The following is a 24,092-nucleotide window of genomic DNA, read 5'->3' on the forward strand; positions in this document are numbered from 1 at the left end:
AGTACTTGCAGTAGCAGTGGTAGTCGTTATATTCCTAGTAGTGGTAGATTTTGTTGTAGAAGGTGGAGTACTTGAAGTAGCAGTAATTGTAGTAGTAATATTCCTAGTAGTGGTAGGTTTCATTGTAGAAGGTGGAGTACTTGTAATAGCAGTTGAAGTCGTTATATTCCTTGTAGTGGTAGATTTTGTTGTAGAAGGTGGAGTGCTTGAAGTAGCAGTAGTTGTAGTAGTAATGCTCATAGTAGTAGGTTTTGTTGTTGAAGGTGGAATACTTGGAGTAACAGTAGTAGTAGTAATACTCCTAGTAGTGGAAGGTTTTGTTGTAGAAGGTGGAGTACTTGAAGTAGCAGTGGTAGTCGTTATATTCCTAGTAGTGGTAGATTTTGTTGTAGAAGGTGGAGTACTTGAAGTAGCAGTAATTGTAGTAGTAATACTCTTAGTAGTGGTAGGTTTCATTGTAGAAGGTGGAGTACTTGTAATAGCAGTTGACGTCGTTATATTCCTAGTAGTCGTAGATTTTGTTGTAGAAGGTGGAGTGCTTGAAGTAGCAGTAGTTGTAGTAGTAATGCTCATAGTAGTAGGTTTTGTTGTAGAAGGTGGAGTACTTGTAACAGTTGTAGAAGTTATATTCCTAGTAGTCATAAATTTTGTTGTAGAAGGTGGAGTATTTGAAGTAGCTGTAGTATTAGTAATGCTCCTAGTGGTAGTAGGTCTTGTTGTAGAAGGTGGAGTACTTGTAGCAGTAGTTGTGGTGGTAATACTCGTAGTAGTAGTAGGTTTTGTTGTTGAAGGGGGAGCAGTTGAATGGCAAGGTTCTCTAGTTATACGGACGCTGCACACTGCATCACAATAAGCAGTGATACACCACCCTGTTCCATCTGGTACATTATACACGGAAGAATCTAGATATAGAATTGGATAAAAATGAAATGATTGACAATTCATTTGTGCCAGAAAAAAAATGGAGTGACCACAGTCTTCATTCATCATATTATTTGAAATACTTTTAAAATACAAAATTCTTGTTTTTCAGTAATTTTCCATTAAAAATTAAAGACTTTTGCCATCCTGTAACCAACATCTATTTTTTGGCCAGATAGATAAGATAAAATAATATTAACCAATTACATACTATTTGTTTAGCCCCGCCTACCAAGCAGTTATTATTAATTTATTCACATCCAAATCCCTTGGTGTCTTTCCTCACCATAGCCTGCTTACAGACCTGGTCTCTCGTAACGTTGTAACGTTTTATTATAAAATCATATACTAACAGATACAATTAGTAATAAGTATTAATGAGTATAACAAGTATTTTTTACTCAGAAACATGCCATGTTATGGGAAGAAAACTACCTGGATCTACACTGCAAAACCTTGATTTTCGTTAGAATATTAAGACCTTGATTTACTAAAGGTCTGTGCGTGAAAAAATGTCCAGACTGATCTACTAACAGGCAATGTGTACAATACCCCCTGGTATTCTGGGGATCCTGATTTGGCTGGCTGCTAACTCACTGTCAGTAGTGGTGCTGATGCTAGCTTCAATGGCAGTAAAATGTTTGGCTTGAGAGTTTTTTTTAGAAATGCTTTCTTCTAGTTTGATAAGATGCTCTACCCCACATTAACTGAGATCTTACATGTCTCCTCTTTTGTCTTTGGCTTGAGAAATGAGCAACAGTTAATTCACTCTTTCCACCAAACTCTTGAGAAATTGGAGACATTTTCAGATTCACAGATATGCTGCAGTATATTGTTATAGTTTATCAGATGTATCCCAGGCATAGTTACAATTGCTAGGCTATGAAGGACCAACCGATTGAACCAGTTTGCTGCAGCGCCACCCTGAAGCAGACTAGTGCTGCATGAGTTGGTAAGACTACCAAAGACACTGACTTTGGGTAAAGCATCTAAACAATGACCTTCACTGAGGTTGTATTTGAACATATGGACACCATAACATAACATCCACACACAGGGGATTCAAGAGGTTAGTTAGGGGGTCCTGGATCCCTCAGTACCTTCTGTATTTTACACCTTGCTAACAGGGTCTATGGAAGATTACGTCTTTCAAAAAGAGCAAAATGACAGTTTTGAGGTTTTGCCTACAAATAGGCAAATATATCTCCTCTAGAGGTGAAAAATAAGAGGTGCTAATGCATATAGATAAGCTCCAAAACTTCAAAGTAATTTTAAGATGAGCATGTGTGTCAATTAATAGCGGTGAGGGGTAGGCACCAATTGCATGAGTGTTTCGCAGCATGGCTGTTTGTGTTTTTGGTGTCTAGCCTATTATGTTGTTTTTAGTGTTTTGGTTTAAAATGATCATTTCTATCTGTAGTTGCTATGTTCCAGATGAGGAATTATACTAGCTTGCTTACTGATAAAATGTGGTTTAAAAAGTCAGGCTTGTGAAACAGATCAATCGTGGAACGTCCCGAGAAATTCTAAGCATTGTAAGCTTAAAAAAAGAAACAATTGTTCAGAATGGAAAAAATATTGCCACTTTCATATCTATTGTAAGTAAACTTCATCAGTCATGAAATCAGATTAATTAAAAAAACTACAGCCCTTCTGTTCAGCAACTGCTTACAGTTGATCAACACACTACTGAATAATTTCCAAAGTTTTATTGCATTCTGTATTTCTTTTTTTGTTTTTTCAACTGTACTTTTTCTATCTCCATCAAGTTTTTTAGTTTTACCTCTTCTGCTGACTCAAGAACTTCAATAAAAACGTCTTTGAAACCCAAACTTGTCCTCACTATCGATAATAGTAAATGAGGCATAAGCCTCATTTAAATATTGCTTTCACTTGTTTTTGCATGTTCCATCTATACAGTTATCCACACAGAATCTACTACAGTTCACATGCAAATTAGTACTCTTTAGTTGGGATCTGTAAAAGAGCATTATTTAAGCCTGATTAAATTATTTGAAATTCAAACATTACTTGTGCAGCGCAGGTCACAAACCGATTGTCATGATTGGGCCCTCCCAGTCCTGTCCATGTGCTCCTATTGTGTTTACTTCCCTGTCCTGTCCATGTGCTTCTTTGTTTTGGTTTTTAGTCCAGCCCTTGTTTTGTGACTCCGCCCCTGATTGTTTCCATATGTGTTTCTGCCTGTCTTGTTAACCCTTGTATTTAAGCCCTGTGTTTTCCTGAGTTTCTTGTTGGTCTTTGTTTGTTCTGTTTGATTGTGCTGGTTGTTTTATGTTTATGCTGTTTGGAGTTCTGTGTTCATTTTTGTCATGTCTGTCTGTCCTGCTCTTCGTATATGAACCTGGATTTGCCAAAAATAAAAGTCGCTTCTGCCTCATTGCTCCCCATCGTCACACTGATCTATAAGCACTGTAGTTTTTTAATTATTGCATTTAGGCACTGATAAAACAGAGTTTAGGTCAGAGTTTTAATCTCTTTGCTTTTTTTTATTAGATGTTTAAAGGAAGAATGTGAGCAATATAATTCTCACTGTAGATACAATTTCACATGAGTTATAACAGTTTTTGAACACTGAGCGAGACAGAACGAACTGTTTGGCACTAGTCTTTATATGTGCTTGTGCAATGCGTGCCTGTGCGTGGACTGGCTTGTTTCTGCTTAAAACAGGCCGATTCTCCAAGTTCAGACAGACCCAAGGTTACTGCCAATAACATGAGCTTTCACTGTTATTATTGTTCACTTCTTGAATAGAGCTACTTTCACACATTTCATGTTATTGACAGAGCTAATAAGACTTTAGGCCATATCTTGATATCTGGGATCTTTTTCTTCTCCAATTGATTTAATAATGTTATTGTTTTTTGTTGTTTTATTTTTTAATTTGCTGCATTTTGGATCTTTAATTCATCTCAGTATGAAGCAAAGATTGGGAAAAAGTAAAGCCACAATAATTTCATTTTATTAATGTGTCTGGTTTAGTCATTATGCATAATATACAAAAATAGGGTATTGTTGTTTTGGTGTTTGAGTTATCATTATACCTTTTGGTGCTTAGAGGGTATGAGTACTGTACTTGCCTGGAGGAAAACTGTTGTTTCCGTATGTGCAGATACAACTTGTAGTTGTGTTGTACACATTTGGTGCTGTTTCAGGTGTGTACACAGATTTTGTCCACACTCTAATTTCAGTTGAAGTTGAAGGGGTTAATGTGGTGGTTATTCTTGTTGTCTTCTGTGTTGAAGAACTTCCCACGGTTGTCGTTGGACTAGTTCTTGTAGCTGACGTGCTCGCTGTCACTGGTGTAGTTGAAGGGGTTAATGTGGTGGTTATTCTTGTTGTCTTCTGTGTTGAAGAACTTCCTACGGTCGTCATTGGACTAGTTTTTGCAGTTAATGTGCTCGCTGTCACAGGTGTAGTTGAAGGGGTTAATGTGGTGGTTATTCTTGTTGTCTTCTGTGTTGAAGAACTTCCCACGGTCGTCGTTGGACTAGTTCTTGTAGTTGACGTGCTCGCTGTCACTGGTGTAGTTGAAGGGGTTAATGTAGTGGTTATTCTTGATGTCTTCTGTGTTGAAGAACTTCCCACGGTTATCGTTGGACTAGTTCTTGTAGTTGACGTGCTCACTGTCACTGGTGTAGTTGAAGGGGTTAATGTAGTGGTTATTCTTGTTGTCTTCTGTGTTGAAGAACTTCCCATGGTCGTCGTTGGACTAGTTCTTGTAGTTGACGTGCTCACTGTCACAGGTGTAGTTGAAGGGGTTAATGTAGTGGTTATTCTTGTTGTCTTCTGTGTTGAAGAACTTCCCACGGTCGTCGTTGGACTAGTTCTTGTAGTTGACGTGCTCACTGTCACTGGTGTAGTTGAAGGGGTTAATGTAGTGGTTATTCTTGTTGTCTTCTGTGTTGAAGAACTTCCCATGGTCGTCGTTGGACTAGTTCTTGTAGTTGACGTGCTCGCTGTCACTGGTGTAGTTGAAGGGGTTAATGTAGTGGTTATTCTTGTTGTCTTCTGTGTTGAAGAACTTCCCACGGTCGTCGTTGGACTAGTTCTTGTAGTTGACGTGCTCACTGTCACAGGTGTAGTTGAAGGGGTTAATGTAGTGGTTATTCTTGTTGTCTTTTGTGTTGAAGAACTTCCCACGGTCGTCGTTGGACTAGTTCTTGTAGTTGACGTGCTCACTGTCACTGGTGTAGTTGAAGGGGTTAATGTAGTGGTTATTCTTGTTGTCTTCTGTGTTGAAGAACTTCCCATGGTCGTCGTTGGACTAGTTCTTGTAGTTGACGTGCTCGCTGTCACTGGTGTAGTTGAAGGGGTTAATGTAGTGGTTATTCTTGTTGTCTTCTGTGTTGAAGAACTTCCCATGGTCGTCGTTGGACTAGTTCTTGTAGTTGACGTGCTCACTGTCACAGGTGTAGTTGAAGGGGTTAATGTAGTGGTTATTCTTGTTGTCTTCTGTGTTGAAGAACTTCCCACGGTTGTCGTTGGACTAGTTCTTGTAGTTGACGTGCTCGCTGTCACAGGTGTAGTTGAAGGGGTTAATGTAGTGGTTATTCTTGTTGTCTTCTGTGTTGAAGAACTTCCCACGGTCGTCATTGGACTAGTTCTTGTAGTTGACGTGCTCGCTGTCACTGGTGTAGTTGAAGGGGTTAATGTAGTGGTTATTCTTGTTGTCTTCTGTGTTGAAGATCTTCCCACGGTTGTCGTTGGACTAGTTCTTGTAGTTGACGTGCTCGCTGTCACAGGTGTAGTTGAAGGGGTTAATGTGGTGGTTATTCTTGTTGTCTTCTGTGTTGAAGAACTTCCCACGGTCGTCGTTGGACTAGTTCTTGTAGTTGACGTGCTCGCTGTCACTGGTGTAGTTGAAGGGGTTAATGTAGTGGTTATTCTTGTTGTCTTCTGTGTTGAAGAACTTCCCACGGTTATCGTTGGACTAGTTCTTGTAGTTGACGTGCTCGCTGTCACTGGTGTAGTTGAAGGGGTTAATGTAGTGGTTATTCTTGTTGTCTTCTGTGTTGAAGAACTTCCCACAGTTGTCGTTGGACTAGTTCTTGTAGTTGACGTGCTCGCTGTCAGAGGTGTAGTTGAAGGGGTTAATGTAGTGGTTATTCTTGTTGTCTTCTGTGTTGAAGAACTTCCCACGGTTGTCGTTGGACTAGTTCTTGTAGTTGACGTGCTCGCTGTCACAGGTGTAGTTGAAGGGGTTAATGTAGTGGTTATTCTTGTTGTCTTCTGTGTTGAAGAACTTCCCACGGTCGTTGTTGGACTAGTTCTTGTAGTTGACGTGCTCGCTGTCACAGGTGTAGTTGAAGGGGTTAATGTAGTGGTTATTCTTGTTGTCTTCTGTGTTGAAGAACTTCCTACGGTCGTCGTTGGACTAGTTCTTGTAGTTGACGTGCTCCCTGTCACAGGTGTAGTTGAAGGGGTTAATGTAGTGGTTATTCTTGTTGTCTTCTGTGTTGAAGAACTTCCTACGGTCGTCGTTGGACTAGTTCTTGTAGTTGACGTGCTCACTGTCACTGGTGTAGTTGAAGGGGTTAATGTAGTGGTTATTCTTGTTGTCTTCTGTGTTGAAGAACTTCCCACGGTCGTCGTTGGACTAGTTCTTGTAGTTGACGTGCTCGCTGTCACTGGTGTAGTTGAAGGGGTTAATGTAGTGGTTATTCTTGTTGTCTTCTGTGTTGAAGAACTTCCCACGGTTGTCGTTGGACTAGTTCTTGTCGTTGACGTGCTCGCTGTCACAGGTGTAGTTGAAGGGGTTAATGTAGTGGTTATTCTTGTTGTCTTCTGTGTTGAAGAACTTCCCACGGTTGTCGTTGGACTAGTTCTTGTAGTTGACGTGCTCGCTGTCAGAGGTGTAGTTGAAGGGGTTAATGTAGTGGTTATTCTTGTTGTCTTCTGTGTTGAAGAACTTCCCACGGTTGTCGTTGGACTAGTTCTTGTAGTTGACGTGCTCGCTGTCACTGGTGTAGTTGAAGGGGTTAATGTAGTGGTTATTCTTGTTGTCTTCTGTGTTGAAGAACTTCCCACTGTTGTCGTTGGACTAGTTCTTGTAGTTGACGTGCTCGCTGTCAGAGGTGTAGTTGAAGGGGTTAATGTAGTGGTTATTCTTGTTGTCTTCTGTGTTGAAGAACTTCCCACGGTCGTTGTTGGACTAGTTCTTGTAGTTGACGTGCTCGCTGTCACAGGTGTAGTTGAAGGGGTTAATGTGGTGGTTATTCTTGTTGTCTTCTGTGTTGAAGAACTTCCTACGGTCGTTGTTGGACTAGTTCTTGTAGTTGACGTGCTCCCTGTCACAGGTGTAGTTGAAGGGGTTAATGTAGTGGTTATTCTTGTTGTCTTCTGTGTTGAAGAACTTCCTACGGTCGTCGTTGGACTAGTTCTTGTAGTTGACGTGCTCCCTGTCACAGGTGTAGTTGAAGGGGTTAATGTAGTGGTTATTCTTGTTGTCTTCTGTGTTGAAGAACTTCCCACGGTCGTCATTGGACTAGTTCTTGTAGTTGACGTGCTCGCTGTCACAGGTGTAGTTGAAGGGGTTAATGTAGTGGTTATTCTTGTTGTCTTCTGTGTTGAAGAACTTCCTACGGTCGTCGTTGGACTAGTTCTTGTAGTTGACGTGCTCCCTGTCACAGGTGTAGTTGAAGGGGTTAATGTAGTGGTTATTCTTGTTGTCTTCTGTGTTGAAGAACTTCCTACGGTCGTCGTTGGACTAGTTCTTGTAGTTGACGTGCTCACTGTCACAGGTGTAGTTGAAGGGGTTAATGTAGTGGTTATTCTTGTTGTCTTCTGCGTTGAAGAACTTCCCACAGTTGTCGTTGGACTAGTTTTTGCAGTTAATGTGCTCGCTGTCACAGGTGTAGTTGAGGGTGTTAATGTAGTGGTTATTTTTGTTGTTTTTGACGTTGATTTTCTTTCTATAAAAGGTGTGGTTGAAATGGTTAATGTACTAGTTATTGTTGTTGAACCTTGTTTTTGTGGTTGTGTATTTGACTTTTTTTTTTTAACTGCACTACTTACCAGTTGTTGTGACTGTAGTACTGGTAGTTGAGATGGTGGTAGAGGTGTAGCATATAAACATATAACTGATAATTTCTCCATTGGGCCCACATTCAGCAGAGAAACATGTTCCATTCCCATTTGTTGTGGTGTTTAGTACTTTTCCTAAGTCAACAGGATGTTGACAGTGATAAAGCACAATTGAGTCAGTTCAAAGCAAAAATTGCAATGTCTCTGGTATTTGCAAAGTCATAAACATTGTGTTATTGGTAACGTTTACTGACCTTTTTCATTGTAACATGAAGGACCCTCTAAGGAGCAGTTGCTTTACAAAAAATGGTTGATTATTGTTAAATATCAAAAGTGACACTGCACATCACAAACATTAACATGTTAACATTAACATTATACATGTTAACATTTGTGCTTACACATCACTTATATAGATAAAGAAGGATCAGAAAATATTTTAATTTTGTTTTATACCATTTTTTGCAGACATCTTCTGAAGGAATTTGTTGGCCAACATCGTAATGCTGATTGTTTATATTGCAACCACAGTAAGGCTTTGAAATACACTTCATGGTTTTCTCATTCAGGTATGGACGTTCTGAGGGGCAGTTGGGAAAGCATCCTAAGAAAAAAAATCACAATATTAAGAGATAATGATAATACAACCCTAATTCCAATGAAGTTGGGACAGGGGCATGTTTACCACTGTGTTACATCACCTTTCCTTTTAACAACACTCAATAAGTGTTTGGGAACTGAGGACACTAATTGTTGAAGCTTTGTAGGTGGAATTCTTTCCCATTCTTGCTTGTTGTACACCTTCAGTTGCTCAACAGTCCGGGGTCTCCGTTGTCGTATGTTGTGCTTCATAATGCGCCACACGTTTTCAATGGGAGACAATTTTTAATTTTAGGAATTGTATTTAAGAATGTGATTTAATTTATCAATTCAATAATAATCTAAAAATCATACATGTATTATTTTTTATAATAATTGAAAATTAATTAGTGCTGAAATTCTAAATAATATGGCCAGCTCTTTCACCATTTACTTCTTATTTATTCTTGATCTCAGGAATTCAATTTGCACAAGTTAAAATTTGATTTCAGCTGGTAAATATTTCATTTTGCATGCCAGGAATTTGATTTGGACATTTACGTTTGACCAGTAAAAATCACTTTTATGAATTTTGAATGAATTTTACTAGTAAAATGTCATTTTCATATGTGTAATCAAATGCTTTGTGAAATTGTTGTGAATTGAAACTAATATTAAAGGTCAAAACAATTATTTTTATAAAAATCAAGCATGTAGTTAGAATCTCAGCATATCACATTCCTTTTCACTTATTTGAATTACAAGCTAAATTACATAGACAGGAAGGGGATTTGAGAAGCATAGTATTTGCTGCAGGAGGTTGTTTTAAGTACAGTTCCAGTTAAATCTGCCGATCTGAAATCCTGCTCTAGCAAGTTTTTCTTTTCTCCTCTGTTCTCCAACAACAGCAGTCAGAAGGTTTGTCATGTGGCCAAAAACGATTATATAATCCTTGTTTATAAATAAGCAAACGTGTCACTGACACGCTATTTACTCTTAATGTAACAATAAATCTGCCATTGTGTTCAAACTGTGGAATTTTTTGCTGATGCATTTTGAGCCTCGACCCATCCTCACTTATAAAAGGACTCTGCCTTTCCTGGATTCTACTTTCATACCCAAACATAATTGCACCTGTTTAGGATGTTTTCTGAACAATTCACAATGTTTCTAGTCTTAAACTACCTGAGAACATTTTGAAAATATTGCAGGCATCAATATCAGAATTAATATGTATTAACAAAGTTACAAATATTTGACTCTGTTTGTTTTTGCATTTCACATACTGTCCTAACTTTTTTGGGAGTAATGTTTGTATGTTCTTGTAGTTTTTACACTTTTAATTACTAAAACCTGTCACCTACAACAAAATGCGTGTGCCTTTAAGAACTTGATGATGATGAGACTTCAGCTAACTGTTTAAATCAATAACACTATGATTGCATTGAGAAAGAACAGCATATTTTCTAAGCACAGACAATGTCCTCTGACTGTGCATTAGGAGCTATTTGAGCACAAGTCAAACTGCGCTAATAAAGTTACCTTTTCAGTTTTTCAAGGACACAGAAATGTATGTAATTTTGTGTCGTCAGCATGGTGCAACTGCCTGGCACAGTCATCTGTGGTTGGGAGTGCAAGAAGAGGGAGCAAAGCACCCCATTGAATCCTTGCAACTGAAACTATATTGTTTACACCTAAATGAGATGCAGTACTAAAAATCTGTTGTATCATTAGATGAAGCCTTTTCAAACATGAGGTGCACTGTGTCTCATACTTAAAAAGTATCAGAACATGCTTCTTAGGGTTGGGTTAATACTAGTGATGCACCAATAATGAATTCTTATGGCTAATTTTGATTTGATTTCTGATTCCTTTATTAGCCTTTTATTTATCTAAAACTCACACAATGAGTATGAACATATGAACAACACACTAGCACATTTCCAAATATAAACAAACCAAACTTCCAATATAAACAATTGAATTTGTTAAGATATTTATTATTATTCATTCAAATATTTGAATTTTAAATAAGATGCCTGTTAAAAGAACATGAATCCAAAAAAGCGCTACACTGAAAGTAAGCATGCTTATCTCTGAGCATGGAGGATGAAACAGGTACTGAAACTTGCACAGCACTAGTCTATGTAATGTAATGTCTATGTAAAAGACCTCTGACTTTTTTCTGATGCACAAAATCCTTTTATTTTGGTCTTACTAGATCTTAATCCACCTTTTGATACTGATGATAAAAAAAAAAATCTTATTCACCGTTTTGAACATTGAGTATGCCTTTCAGGCACAGGTTTACACTAGCTTAAATCATGTTTGATGAATAGCCAGGTTTTAGTTTCACTGAAAAAATCATTCACCACAAAAAGTTAACATTTCTTGTGGAGTCCCACAAGGTTCACATCAGGAAATATATACATTTTTATAGCTAAACTGATGACATGCAATTATACATTTCCATTCCTTCTGAAAATTAAGACGGTTCTAAATCAAGAAAAAGCTGAACTGAACTGAAACAGTGATCGTTGATGCTTAAATTCAGAGAAGGCTGGTTTGTGTGAAGCTAGGCTGTTTTGCTTTGTATACTAGTGTTGGGCACTATTCCCTTTCTTAATACTTTCAAATCATCTCCAAATATTAGCACGGTAATGTAACACACACACACACACGTATACACACACACACACACACACACACACACACACATATATATATATATATATATATATATATATATAAAATATGTATTATATGGTATTTCTGGTGTTAAGGTTCTATTCAGCCTAACCAAAGGAGCAACACCTGTTCTTTAAACCTTTTAAATTCTTTCTTTTTGTTCTTTTCTTTTCAATTTCTTTTTGAAATTGTTCTTTAAATTTAAACCTGTTCTGTGCTGTTTGGGTCTGCATCCTGGATGGCTAAAATAACAATAGCTTAGCAAGCAGGATACACACCCGAACACTGCAGTGAACTGATCCTGAAAAGTGGTGTTCTGTTTACATAAATTTAAATGACAAATCTAATGTTTAAAGTGAGCAAATTGGTAATCTGCTTTTTCTATCTCAGAGCAAAGCAGAGAAACTTGTTCATGCATTTGTTACAAGCACAGTTGATGACTGTAATGCTCTTTATACTGGACTACAAATAAAAATGCCGTAGCACAGATCCTAACAAAAACAACAAAGAGAGCTCATATGACACCATTTTGAAAGAACTTCAGGCTGTCTGTGTCTTTCGGGATAGAAGTTCTGTTACTTGGCTCTAAATGGCTCCAACATGTGAGCTTAGGTCTGCAGATACTGACCTTCTGCAATTACCTTCTGTAAAATCCCCCCCAAAAAAGTGGGGAGGTCTCTTTCTGTTCTGATTCTAAACTATGAAACTCAATCCTACCTTTTATTAGACAGTCAAGTTCAGTGCACACTTTTACAAATTATTTGAAAATGGCTCTTTTATTTAACTTTTAATTGAAATTAATCAGTTGCTGTATCTCTTTAATTTAATCTATGTCATTTTCATTTAATACTCATATATGATGTATATGTCTGTCTGCCTGCCCTGCGACAGACTGGTGACCTGTCCAGGGTGAATCCTGCCTTCTGCACACTGACTGCTGGGATAGGCTTCAGCTCCCCCTCAACCCTGAGGGTTGAAAATGTTTTGTGTGTGTGTGTGTGTGTGTGTGTGTGTGTGTTTGTACTTACTAGTTTTATTAATTTATCCACTCAAACAGTAACTGTAATAGTTTCTTCTATTTCTAGTGCTGTAGACCTCAAGTCTCAACCTCATTTGGACTTGGTCTTATTTCCATCTCACAGTAAGGTGTAATGTTGTCGAGACAGGCAGAGAGCAATGCCTTTGTTTGAGGTAACTGGAAGTTGCATTATTGGCTATCAACAGAACCTGAATAAATAGATTAAAACAGTCCATTCTCTACATCAGGGCTCACCAAACATTTGGAGCTCACAAAAATGGCTACAAAAGCTGCTGCAGATATAAGTGATCAGATTGCCTTTTTCTGGCTCACCTAATGAGAAGCCTGTTCAGCTACACACAGAGTGCTGGATGTCAGGCTGAAGAGAAGAAAGCTGAAAATGGAGTTCTGGCTCAGTTCAACAGGTTTAGATACATACTGACTACGTTTGATCTTTAAGTGGAAGTTGTTGGGTTTCATTTGTTTTCAGCTCCTTTGCACATGAAGCCCAGTGCTGTATGTTCACTCCTGTATTAATAGCTAACATTTTGCCAAAACAATAACAAGCTCAATATAAATATAATGCTTTATTTTTGCAAATAACAAACAACATTTGAATGTATTTGAAACTATGTCGGATGAAATGTTTATATTGTGACAAATTTTTGTTTTTAAAAAAACTGCAGTACCAGCCTTGGCCCACTGGGGTTGAACATTATGATGGTGTATATATTTTTTTGTTATTTGTGTATAAAAAAATCTGTAGGTTGATCCTTTCTTAACTTTATTTATTTATTATTTCTTTGTTGATGTTTATTGGTTTGAAAAAAATCTTAATCTACTCTCGGTCTCGGTCTTGACTACTAAAAGTCTTGTTGTTGAAAAATGATGTGTCCCAGTCTTGGGCTTAATCTGTTACAACAACAACAACAACAACAACAACAACAATCATAATAATAATAATAATAATTCTGTTCTAACAATAATAATTCTTTATTATTATTGTTGTTGTTGTTGTTCTTTTGTTGTTGTTGTTGTTGTTGTTACTAGTACTAGCTGCATTGCCTACATCTTTACAGAATGCAAGTCCAGTGTACCTATCGTTATCATTGCTAATTGGCAGGTTAGCAAGATAGTGACACAAACCGTTGTGTATATTTGATACTGAACTACTTCAGAACTTCTGTGTATGTAGCAGCGATATGATATTGATATGAAATTCAATCTAGTTTGTTCACCTGTATTAAATACTCTTTTTTTAGGTGAAACACGGAAGTGGCTTGTGCATGCAGAGGTGTGCCTTGATTTATTGCATCTTTCTAGGAGCAAGGATATTTAAGGGATACAGAACTAGGGTGGCAAGAGGGGTCAGCTCAGATTGAGCTAATTGAGCTAATCTGAATAAAGAGCACTGGATATGACTCTTAAGAAAGGCAGGGTTACTCTGGTCCTAGAGAGCGACCCAGCACAGTTTGATCATTTTACTGCTTTAATATACCAACTACACTAGAAAACTAACAGATGAGTTGAAATGGGTGTGTTTGTACAGGGAAACCATCAAACCCTCCATGACTGGAGCAGGGAACTCCCTATGCACTATAAGCTTAATACAGACTATGAGCTAAAAGTGTGTTTGTTCAATTTCAAATTTAATCAAAACACATTAAAATGTTGTGTTGTAGAAGCCAGTTTAATACACTATAGTTATTTATATACTGGTATGTTCAGACTTACTAAAACGACTTTCACAATGATCTGTCCTATTGTTGGTGCTGAGACTAAAATCAAGTAATCGAGTAAAAAGAAAGAAATTATAAAGAGTGTTTAGGACGTTAAAGATTGATGGCTAGCAAAGTCTTACCTTCTACTAGAGTTTGATTGAAGCAGTCTCCTGAAGGGTTACGGCAGGTTTTCACACACTGCCCACAGGGTTTATAGTGCCATTCACAGCCATCAGGTGAGTTATAGTAGTCACAAAACAAAGCTGCAGGAAGGATTCACACCAGTTAGTTGCTTGTCAAGTAAAGACAATGACACCCTGTGCCAACATTGTATAACACAGTTTTAGTACAGTTTCACTACCCACTTTATTCCATTTGCCCTATAAAACAAGTTTTTGCATCCTAAAGGAAATTCAGTGCTTCCAAGGCAAACATGATCAGAAAATAAAATTCAAAGCAATGAGTCAAAGAATTCAAATATAATAAAATAGAAAGAAAGAAAAACAGGAAAGAAGAAAGGAAGAAACATTTTAAAACAAGGAACAAGAACAAGGAAGGAAGAAATAAAGGCAAATATAACAACATACTAACGAGAACACCAAAAGAAAGTATGGAAGAAAGAAAAGAGATAAAAACCAGAAAACTGAACAAACAAACTACTACAAAAATATTTCTCATCGAGGAAGGAAGAAAGGAAGAATAGAATGGATGAATGGAGAATGGAGGAAGGAACACAAAGAAAGAAGTTAAAGAAGAAAGATAGAAAAAGAGTGAAAAATACAAATAACCTATGCAGAATAATAATTTTGGTGTATATCACTGCTGTTAGAACAAAAGCTTGAATCTCAACTTTTGTCAGAATTACAGAACTAAAAAAACTGCTCTTTACAGTGTGCTAAAACGTCATGATGAATAGACCAGAGGAATGCTCCAAAATGACTTACATATTTTAGTTTATTGATTTACATTCAAAGTTGAGAACTTTTTTCCTTCTCCTGCAAAGTTACCACTTTGACCGAAGTTTTGACCGAACAGCGACAATATGTTTTATGCTGCATTAATTCAGTAAAGCATGTGTTTTAGAAGAATTATTTAAGCATGAAAGATCAGTGAGGAGGTTTAAAAGTCATTAAAAGACTGAAAGCGGAGAGCAGCGTGACACATTTTGACCTTAATATGGTGTAAATACCTTAAACTACTAAAATATGTTGTTAAGTATTTGTAGAAATTTGCATTTGCAGAAATGTGAGGGGTGTACTCACTTTTGTGAGATACTGTATATTCACATATTTTCATATGTGTGTGTGTGTGTGTGTGTGTGTGTGTGTGTGTGTGTGTGTGTGTGTGTGTTTGTTTAAAAAAACACATTCCATTAACAATTGTGTTAACATGGTATGAGTGATCTGATCATAATCCAGTCACAATCAGTGCTGAGGTTGTTTACACTTGGCTTTTCATGTGGTTAAGTGAAATCCAAATGTGATGTAAAGTACAAAAAATAAATCAGCTGCTCTAAATGAGGGAGGAATGACAAAAGGGACAAAGAAAGAACTGTGGAGGTAAAAAAAGAACAGGGCTGAATGGGAGAGCAGTGTACAGTAGAAGTACTTTAAATAAGCACAGCCAATCAGGTTCAATTGGAATTTAAATAGTACATAAGTAATGAATTACTTCAAGTTATGTCTAAGATATGTATTAATTGCATTAGAAAAATAAAAATAAATATAGGGATAACAATACAGCTGTTGCCTTATAAGCACTGTAATAATAGGCATGATATATTTATTGTAATAAGTGTATTTGTCTTATAACTCTTTAAGAGAGAGGCTATGACTGATTTCTTTATTGAGACTCACGGCAGATGGTTGGGGTCCTCCACGATATGCAAGCTCCCTTCCCATTGCATGCTGCAGCATACGCTGCCACGGCAGTGCAGAAACACTCACAGTCTCCACCGCTGTCACATGCACACGTGTCTTGCACACATATATCATAATATTGAGCTGGATTCACCTGAGAGGAGAAATTAAAAGTAGAACAACTTACAGATTAAGATAATCAGCACCTATAAAATTGTATACATTTTAATTATCTTAATATAAAAGTGCATTCTTTGCTTCAAAGTAACCAAAATTGTATGTGGGTTATTGTATTTGCTTAAAAATCATTGCAATTTGGTGTCTAACATGAAAGAATTTTAGCTTTCCATTACTTTTTGCATTTCTACATGTATTTCTTAAAGGTTCTTTCTATTTCCTGTTCTATTTATTAAATGTATTGTGGCTCCTTGATTCCTTGGTATTATTCAATGTATCATTCAATGTATCACTTATTTATCTCTCTCTCTCTCTCTCTCTCTCTCTCTCTCTCTCTCAGCAACAACATTAAAAGGTTTATATTAACATTAAAAGTACTCACTAGGGAGTGACAGGCACTGAAGACATCACTCTTGATAATGCTGCAGTGCTTCACGGCCCAGGTCTGGCGGTGTGGTCTCATATCGCAGGGGCTGCTGACACTGCTGGTTTTGGGGCATGTAGGAGAAACTCTCCAGCTGTTTCCAAATTCGAGTGGATCCACCACTTCCTCCCCACCACGAGTCACAAAGTCATTTTTACCGTTTCCATCATAGTTACCACACAGGCCGCATACTGTGCCCTGTTATGGGGAAAAGAGTGGGATGGATAAAACAAATAAATATGAATGACAGAATAAAACACTTTTTATAAAGTACTAATGAAAAAATAAATAATAAGATAAAGAAATGAACAAAATAAGTTTAAATGCATAAATGAATGAAGGAAAACAGGCATATCCTGTTGATGTTTTTCTTACTTACCTTAAACCAGGGCTCGAGTTTGATCATCAGGCTTGTCTTCTTGTCCCAGAACAAAACCAGACCATGCTTGACCTCAATTACAAGGTAAATCCCCACAGTGTAGAGCCTCTGTGGAAACTCTGTGCTATTATCATAAATAACAATATTTTCTTCTGACAGCAGCAACTCTTTGTTCTATAGAGATAAAAAAAAAAACAAAGTTTAATAATATTTCAAGGTTACTGGTTTACAGTTCAGAAGGCTTTCAGTGACTACTGTTAACGATAATACTGAAATGCAATTATGCTAAAAGGAAGCTGTGTGATAACCTCACCCCTAAAAAGATTTTAATAGATTTGGAGCAGGTGGTCCCAGTTGTGCCACAGGGGATATTTTCTGTGATGACACGGAATGAACCATTGAGGGTGTTACTGCAGTAATCCTGCAAGGAGCAGATAATGTCTGATTTGTTATTTTGTACGGCATACTTTACAAAATGAATTAGTCAAAGTACAGTACACTGCAACAATTTCAAATTAAGATTCATTCAGCAATTTTCAAGCCAAGTGAATTTGGAAGCTTACTCTCCACAGCTGTCCTGCTTTGTTGCAGGATAACAGCAGATTATTATGAAGAGAGTATTAAAATATATTTTTAACAAACCAAGTGACACAGAACTTGAAATACCATAAAACTGGAGAAATGCAGGAGCAAAATCATAGGGGACACACCTGGACCAGAGTATATTCACAGTCTCCACTGAAAGAGTATCTTCTACCATCAAAAGTTATGTAATGGCCATCACCATAGATGGTACACGTGCCAGGACACTTATTACGTGTGCAGTTCCATGTTCCACCCTTGCAAGTGCTGAAAGTCCATAACACAAACAGTATGTTACAGAGAGGCTGTAACATAGCATGTAACATGACCGACATTCTTTTATAATATGATTTTTGCAAGATTAGTAAGATCAGCAGTAAAACAACGCATCAAGGGCACCACATTAGTTTTGCTCACCATGTGTTGCAGTCTTCTTTAACAGTCTGTCCAGGTTGGTAGAAGACTCCGTTGTGAACACATGTACAGCTCTCTTCTTTTACACACCCTTCTTGTCCATCAGCCAGTAAACCATCTGGACACACACACCCTGATATACACTGTGCGCTCACCTGTGACCGACAACATACAGAAATCCTTCAATTGCTGCAAGTACATTTCAACCTAAAACTAGGATTTAATATGTTATTTGTCATGGATTTATAGCACAGCATTGTACCTCTTGGCCTTATCAGTGATACTGAGCATGCATTACATCAGGCATTCGTAATCACAGTCCTGGCAGCCCTACACTATGCACTGTCCCTACCACACTTCCACAACAATAATGTCTCTGATTCTAATGGTAAAAGTGGTGGGTATCAGGAAACTGAAGGTTCATTGTTATGATGAGTTAATGATGCAGAGATGATTACATGGCTCAATGAGGGTAGTAGCGCAGTCCAGCCCAAATGTAGCTCAATAATAATAAAAAAAAAAACAGCCTGCATACAAATGTTTCATTCAAATGTTCAGTTCAATCACTCGTTCAGCACTTATATATAACTATAACTATATAATTAAGGTTTGCAACCAGCTAGGCATTTGGAAGACCTGGACTGCACTGCTCTGCCCACAGAGTGATGCTCACATAGAGTGTTTCAACCAAATGCTCACTACTCAGCTGGCCATTGTCACTGACCAGCACCAGCATAAATGGTATTGTTGTTTACCCCAGGTTCTGCTGGCTTGCAATTGCACTGTAAAGGATTCAACCAAGGTTCACTCTGGCCTTTCTTATGTTTGGCTATGAGCTTAGGAAGCCCACAGAGCTGGTCACTGGGATTGGAGGGGGACAGCATTACCGAAGCAGAGTATCCTGAGGTGCTAGGAGCTCTGCCTTTGTCTTCACACTGTGTACCAGCTTGCCAGGGACCATCTGAGCGCGACTGTGGCAGTACAACTCGCACCACAGGTAAGGGTATTGCCAATAGCTGCAATTACCACAGGGCCCCTGTGTGGTAAAAGAACACCTGGGCGAGATGGTGTATCAAGTCTGGACTGTCTCTTGTAAGTCTCAGGGACTGTCTAGTGGACTGTTGCTGTACCAGCCCTGTGAACGAAAGACCATGCTGGCCATGTGCCATCATATCAGGGGCCTAGCCCTGAGGAGGAGTGGGAAGCACCCTGGGTGCTTGTGCTGACCAAGACAGTATACATGCCTTGCAGCTCACCTAAAAAAACTTTGTTCAAGCAATATGGATCATTGAAAAAACTAACCTCTAAGCTGTGTGGTGTTCCGCCACTGGCTGTGCATTTGGCATTTTGGGGCTATGCTAATAAGGCTCAGGGGAATCCCTGTGGTGCTCAACTGATCCTGATAGTAATTTGGGTTACTGCATCACTGATATGTCCAAGAAAGCAGATTGTAAAGAAAACAGCAATTCTGTCTTTATTTAACAGGAAATAGATGTCAGAGATACATTTTTAACCCTTTCAACCAGAAAAAGGAGCCAAACTAAGGTAAGCTACCTTTAGCCTGTTGTCCTCCTCATCTGACAAATCATTTCTCTCACTTGAGAAATTCATTGTCTCTATTGCTATGATGATTTTAACAAAGTAAATTTATTTATGGTTACAATAAGATACTAAAATTCTTAACAGCGACAACAGCTGTTTCCCTACGCCAGCTAGTAAAAAAAAAGTCCTACCATAAAAGTCCCCATTACAGTTCTAGTTCCTCTGAAATTGAAGAAATGTCAGTATAAATCTAGTGAATAATTGAACACAGCTAAAGGAGGCAAGTAGACATGTTTCTGATACATGTAGTGATAGTTACACTACATTTTGGCTGGAGTGTCCCTATAAAGACACTGAAAGAAAGCTGCAAGTGCAAAACACATGATTTAATGTTGCTGTGTTTCTGAAATTGCTATTCTTATGGGGTTATTTTTTCTATATAATTATTATTTACTGCAGCGTTTTATGTGCTGCTGTTTGTATTTGTGTTTTTGATTTTGTTGCTGTGTTTTTTTATTTTTCATATTATTATTAGTTATTGGTTGCTGTTGTATTTTTTATTTTGATCATGTCAGGCCAATAAATCTAGGTCCTGTCCAGTCTATTCATGGATTTCAATTAAATAATTCAAGCAAAAATCAAAACAAGCCATCATGCACAAATTTAAAGCTGTCCCCAGTTAATTGTTTTGTTATTAGTATTGCTACATTTCTGCTTCAGTTCTGAATTTTCAGTAAATACACACATGCAGCATATCACCATGAAAACAGCAACTGTGTGGCAAATTGCAGTGCACTCTCTGTCCAAATACAATGTACAGCAACCACTGAATAAACATGTTACATTTTCAAATCACAAAATTTGATTACCCATAAATTTTAAAATTTCCTCAAATTTTCTTTACTGTACGGTTACACAATGTACAGTATGCTAAAAACCAAGACAAATATAAAATGTTCCTGTACATAAAAAACCTCCTCAACAAATTGGCATGCCCAGAATGACAGACTCATGTCTGCCCTGACTCCTGAGTGAAATCTTAACCAAAGAGTTTGACAAGACCTAAAAAACTCCTACAACAAATTTGTATAATGTTTAAACTTGAAGTTCTTGCTCAATTTTCTTTTCATGGAAATCCATGATGTGACTGGACAGGGCCCAGGTGAGTTGCAAGTAAATGTATGGTGGATGGTCACAAACACAAAGCACTGTTACAGATGGTAATATGAGACTATTTCAGGTGGTTTTAGATTTGTGTGGGATGGACACAATGCTACAAAAAAACAGCATAAATGATTTATCCATCTGTTCACACACCTGTTTATCTACTTGGCAGTATATTCATGCATTCATCCCCCACTGTCTGTGGATTTACTTACACACTGGTCAGAGTCCAGCGTCTGGCAGCTTTTCTGGCATTCTGTCCCTCTGGCTTCAGGTCCAGCATTCGAGCAGTTGAAGAAGTACATAGGAGCTTTGCAGGCTGAAAGAGAAAATAAAAATAAAACATCCAGTCAATTCCAGGAAACACAGTCCATTAATAAACTTCTACATTAGGAAATTAGTGCTCACTTGGAACTTGCTGCTGCCCGTTGCAGTATAGCTTCCCACGAGTGCATGTGCTGTGGAAAGACAGAATAACATCTAATTAGAAATAACACATTCTAACAGTTAAGCTGATCTTTATTTATTCACAGGTATATTACACTGGGAATTGTATATTACATGTGTTTTACATCTAAAATGTATATTTTTTGCTTTCTGTGCTCTAGTTTGATGCAAGTTAAAGTGTAACAAGTGTTTAACAGGGATGCCTCAATAGAGACTTCCCTGGTGGAAATGTGTAATTGTAGACAATTCACAGAACATTTTGTAATGTCGGCTATGCTTTAGAATAGGGTTGGTTGGTATGACGGGTATAAGGTATACTGCAGTGGTTTAAAATGATGAATGGTAGATGTTTCAGAATGATGTGTAAAATATTTATTCCATGCCTGAACAGCCAAATGAACACATTCTGCCCATTTATATTGGTGTGGAAGTTCACAGATAGGTAGCACTGATAGAAAGAGGGAAAACCTCAGAACTTGAAAAATCTTTAAGCATAGTAGCAGCTCTGTGATAGCAAAGACATACACTCACTACAGAATACAGCTGCTTTCTGTTTTCAATCTCATGCCAGTCACTCAACTTTACATTCTCAGATATCCTCTAAATAGGTAGCAGTGCCCAGGGTTTAGTGCTCAATGCTTCTTCTGACCCTTTCCCCAAGCCAATGAATCTGGTAATTGTGAGTTGAAAAAGTATTTTAAGAGAACTTGGTGAAGGATATCTTTTCTGAGGATATAAGTGAATTATCCACTATTGTCATTATATCCTTATCAATATAATGTTTATTACATATTTGTTACAGTTGAAATATAAACTTCAACATGAGATATAAAGTTCTTTTTGAGACTGTGTGCATAACAACGCTAATATGTAAAAACATATGATATGGTCACAAAATCTGACCCAGCACCTCTGATTTTGAATGATTATTTCAGGCTTTACAGGGTGACTCACAGTAGCGCACATGCACACATATATACACACACATGCGCGTAGGATGTTCTTTACCTCCTGACTCAGTAATGCTACTTCTTTTAATTTTACCAAAAAAACTCAACAAAGTGCAGCTTTATATTCATATTTTTACCATTTAGTTCCGGCCTTGCTGATGACCTGAGAAGGGGCCACAATCTGATTGTTGTAGTAACAGGGGCAGCTGGAGTCAGGCACACACTTGCCCTTGTCATCGAGGTAGGTACCCTTGGCACAGCCACAGCCGTCCACAGGTGTGTGAGACACCTGACAAGTGTAGTCATATGCACTGAGGGAACGGCAGGTGGTGGCACAACCGCTCAGGCTGTAGTAGTACACCATATTGCCTGGACAATCTGCAGAAAACCTACCTGCACGAGACAAACGTGAGAAAATAGTAGGAGAAATTCACAATGACTGCTTTAAGTGATGATGAAACACTGATAAAAATGCAACAAAATTTGTTTTATGAGCACCTAGTTAAACTGGGTTAGAATGGCACTTAAGTTTAAGTTTAAGTGAGTTTAAGTGACACTTTTTATTCCCACAAACGGGGAAATTTCACTTCCGCATTTAACCCATCCATGAAGTGAAACAACACATACTAGTGAGCACACACACACTAGGGAGCAGTGAGGGAAACATTTCAGTGGATTTGTCATTGACAGTAATATGTATAGATGTTATCTGCTTTTGGTTTTGCTCGTAATTATTATTGTGTTTCTCAGTTATTGTATGTGTGTAACACGGAGTGATGAGGTGGATGCATGCACTGAGAAAAGCAAGATTTATTCTGGGCAAATCCAGGGTCATGGTCAAAACTGTCCAGGGTCATAGAGCCAACACGGAGATAAGGTGGGACGGACATAACAAGGAAAACAGAACCAAACAAACAACAGAGGCTAGCAGAGAAACAATACACGAAACATACAAAACATTCAGCACATATCAAAAATATCCAACAAAGACCAAGCAAAACAAGGGGCAAACACAGGGCTTAAATAGCACAAGGATGATGAGGGACAGGTGGAAAACAGGTGGAAACAATCAGGGGCAGAGTAACGAAACAAGGGGGCTGGACTTCAAAGAATCAAAACAAAGGGGCACATGGATGACCAAAAAGTTAACAAAAAAGCACATGGAGGAGTGGGAGGAGCCAATCGTGACAGTGTTCATCTTTGGTCCTTGTTCTTCATCTTATTCTTTTCCTAGCATCACTATTAATTCATACCATTTGCCTTTCTGTTCTTTCTAACTTAGTGTTCCTTGTTAGATACCAGTTTCTGTTTGTATTGATACCCCTGTTCGTCGTCCTGCTCCTACTCGTGAAAGATTTATATACGCATCTCACTCCATGCCTTAAAACAACAAACTTATGGCCTTATAATTAACACATGAAAAGTAATTGTCGTGTTGGGTTCTTTAGTAAAACACAAAAAGGACAAGACCGGGTTTTGGGTGACTACGCTTTCTCGCATACAGTCCAATAAAACATCCCCCGAAGTGCATTCCCCTCTCGGACATATCGGAGTTCCCCCACAAGACATCCCCCTCTAGTGTCTTGCCATGTGATTGCACATAGATTACACCACATCTCCCCTCCTGAGAATTGTTTAACTAAACATTGAACTCTAGCTTAATTTGTATTAACCTTACATGTAACCTAACATTATATTTATCACCAATGTGTTTACTTCCTATAGGCTTCTGTCCTGGATGCTTGCACAATATGCTGACCTCTGTGAAACACATTCTTACTGAGGGAAAGTAACCATATTAGTCCCTCATATTTAAGACCGTCTTTAACTTAACCTGCAGGCCACTGAAATCAACATGTAACAAATTTCTGGTTAAACTTCCCCCCCTTACATCGCCATGTCACCTAGACCAACATTCAACATAACATCATATAGCCTTTCTCCTTTGTTTTGTTTTTCACTTTGGTTTATCAGTTTTTTTTCACTCCAGCTTCACAAGTCCAGACTTTCCGGCTTGATGACAGGTCTGCCTGACCTGGTGCCGATGATTGGAGGAGACCCTTGTGACTTCTCAGTGGACACCGCAACAGTGTCTCGGGCAGGGTCTGCTTTGGCAGCTTGATCCTGTGTCCCGTCACTGTTGTTGGACGCCATGGGCACCAGGTGTCGGCGATTTCTCCTGA

General features: G+C 38.1%; 2 protein-coding genes across 2 annotated transcripts in view; both read right to left on the minus strand.

Moving 5' to 3' along the window:
• Positions 1-26: 26 nt before the first annotated feature.
• LOC119264432 (salivary glue protein Sgs-3-like) lies at positions 27-1,210 on the minus strand. Its single transcript, XM_037543068.1, has 3 exons — positions 1,180-1,210; positions 141-902; positions 27-34 (listed from the first exon to the last, which is right to left on the minus strand). The coding sequence occupies exons 1-3, from the start codon at positions 1,208-1,210 to the stop codon at positions 27-29; spliced, it is 801 nt and encodes a 266-aa protein (XP_037398965.1).
• Positions 1,211-5,428: 4,218 nt separating this feature from the next.
• LOC108432638 (mucin-2-like) overlaps positions 5,429-24,092 on the minus strand; it is a 32,769-nt gene continuing 14,105 nt past the window's right edge. The window contains exons 16-30 of the mRNA XM_037543069.1: positions 22,047-22,302; positions 20,921-20,970; positions 20,728-20,831; positions 17,810-17,961; positions 17,521-17,659; positions 17,124-17,231; positions 16,811-16,984; positions 16,390-16,629; positions 15,828-15,984; positions 14,112-14,234; positions 8,422-8,569; positions 8,220-8,260; positions 7,957-8,100; positions 5,638-7,853; positions 5,429-5,539 (exon numbers count right to left, since the gene is read on the minus strand). Coding sequence (XP_037398966.1) covers positions 5,429-5,539; positions 5,638-7,853; positions 7,957-8,100; positions 8,220-8,260; positions 8,422-8,569; positions 14,112-14,234; positions 15,828-15,984; positions 16,390-16,629; positions 16,811-16,984; positions 17,124-17,231; positions 17,521-17,659; positions 17,810-17,961; positions 20,728-20,831; positions 20,921-20,970; positions 22,047-22,302 — 4,163 coding nt within the window. The remainder of the gene's footprint in view (positions 5,540-5,637; positions 7,854-7,956; positions 8,101-8,219; positions 8,261-8,421; positions 8,570-14,111; positions 14,235-15,827; positions 15,985-16,389; positions 16,630-16,810; positions 16,985-17,123; positions 17,232-17,520; positions 17,660-17,809; positions 17,962-20,727; positions 20,832-20,920; positions 20,971-22,046; positions 22,303-24,092) is intronic.

This window comes from Pygocentrus nattereri, chromosome 11, assembly GCF_015220715.1.
Source record: "Pygocentrus nattereri isolate fPygNat1 chromosome 11, fPygNat1.pri, whole genome shotgun sequence".
NCBI lineage: Eukaryota > Metazoa > Chordata > Actinopteri > Characiformes > Serrasalmidae > Pygocentrus > Pygocentrus nattereri.

What these genes read in the sequence shown, in the direction of transcription:
- LOC119264432 (XM_037543068.1), bottom strand. Translation starts at nt 1,210, where the DNA reads ATGGTGAGGAAAGACACCAAGGGATTTGGAT. An exon ending in AGACACCAAGGGATTTGGAT is followed by an intron (nt 903 to 1,179) that starts GTGAATAAATTA and finishes TTCTATATCTAG; the next exon opens with ATTCTTCCGTGTATAATGTA.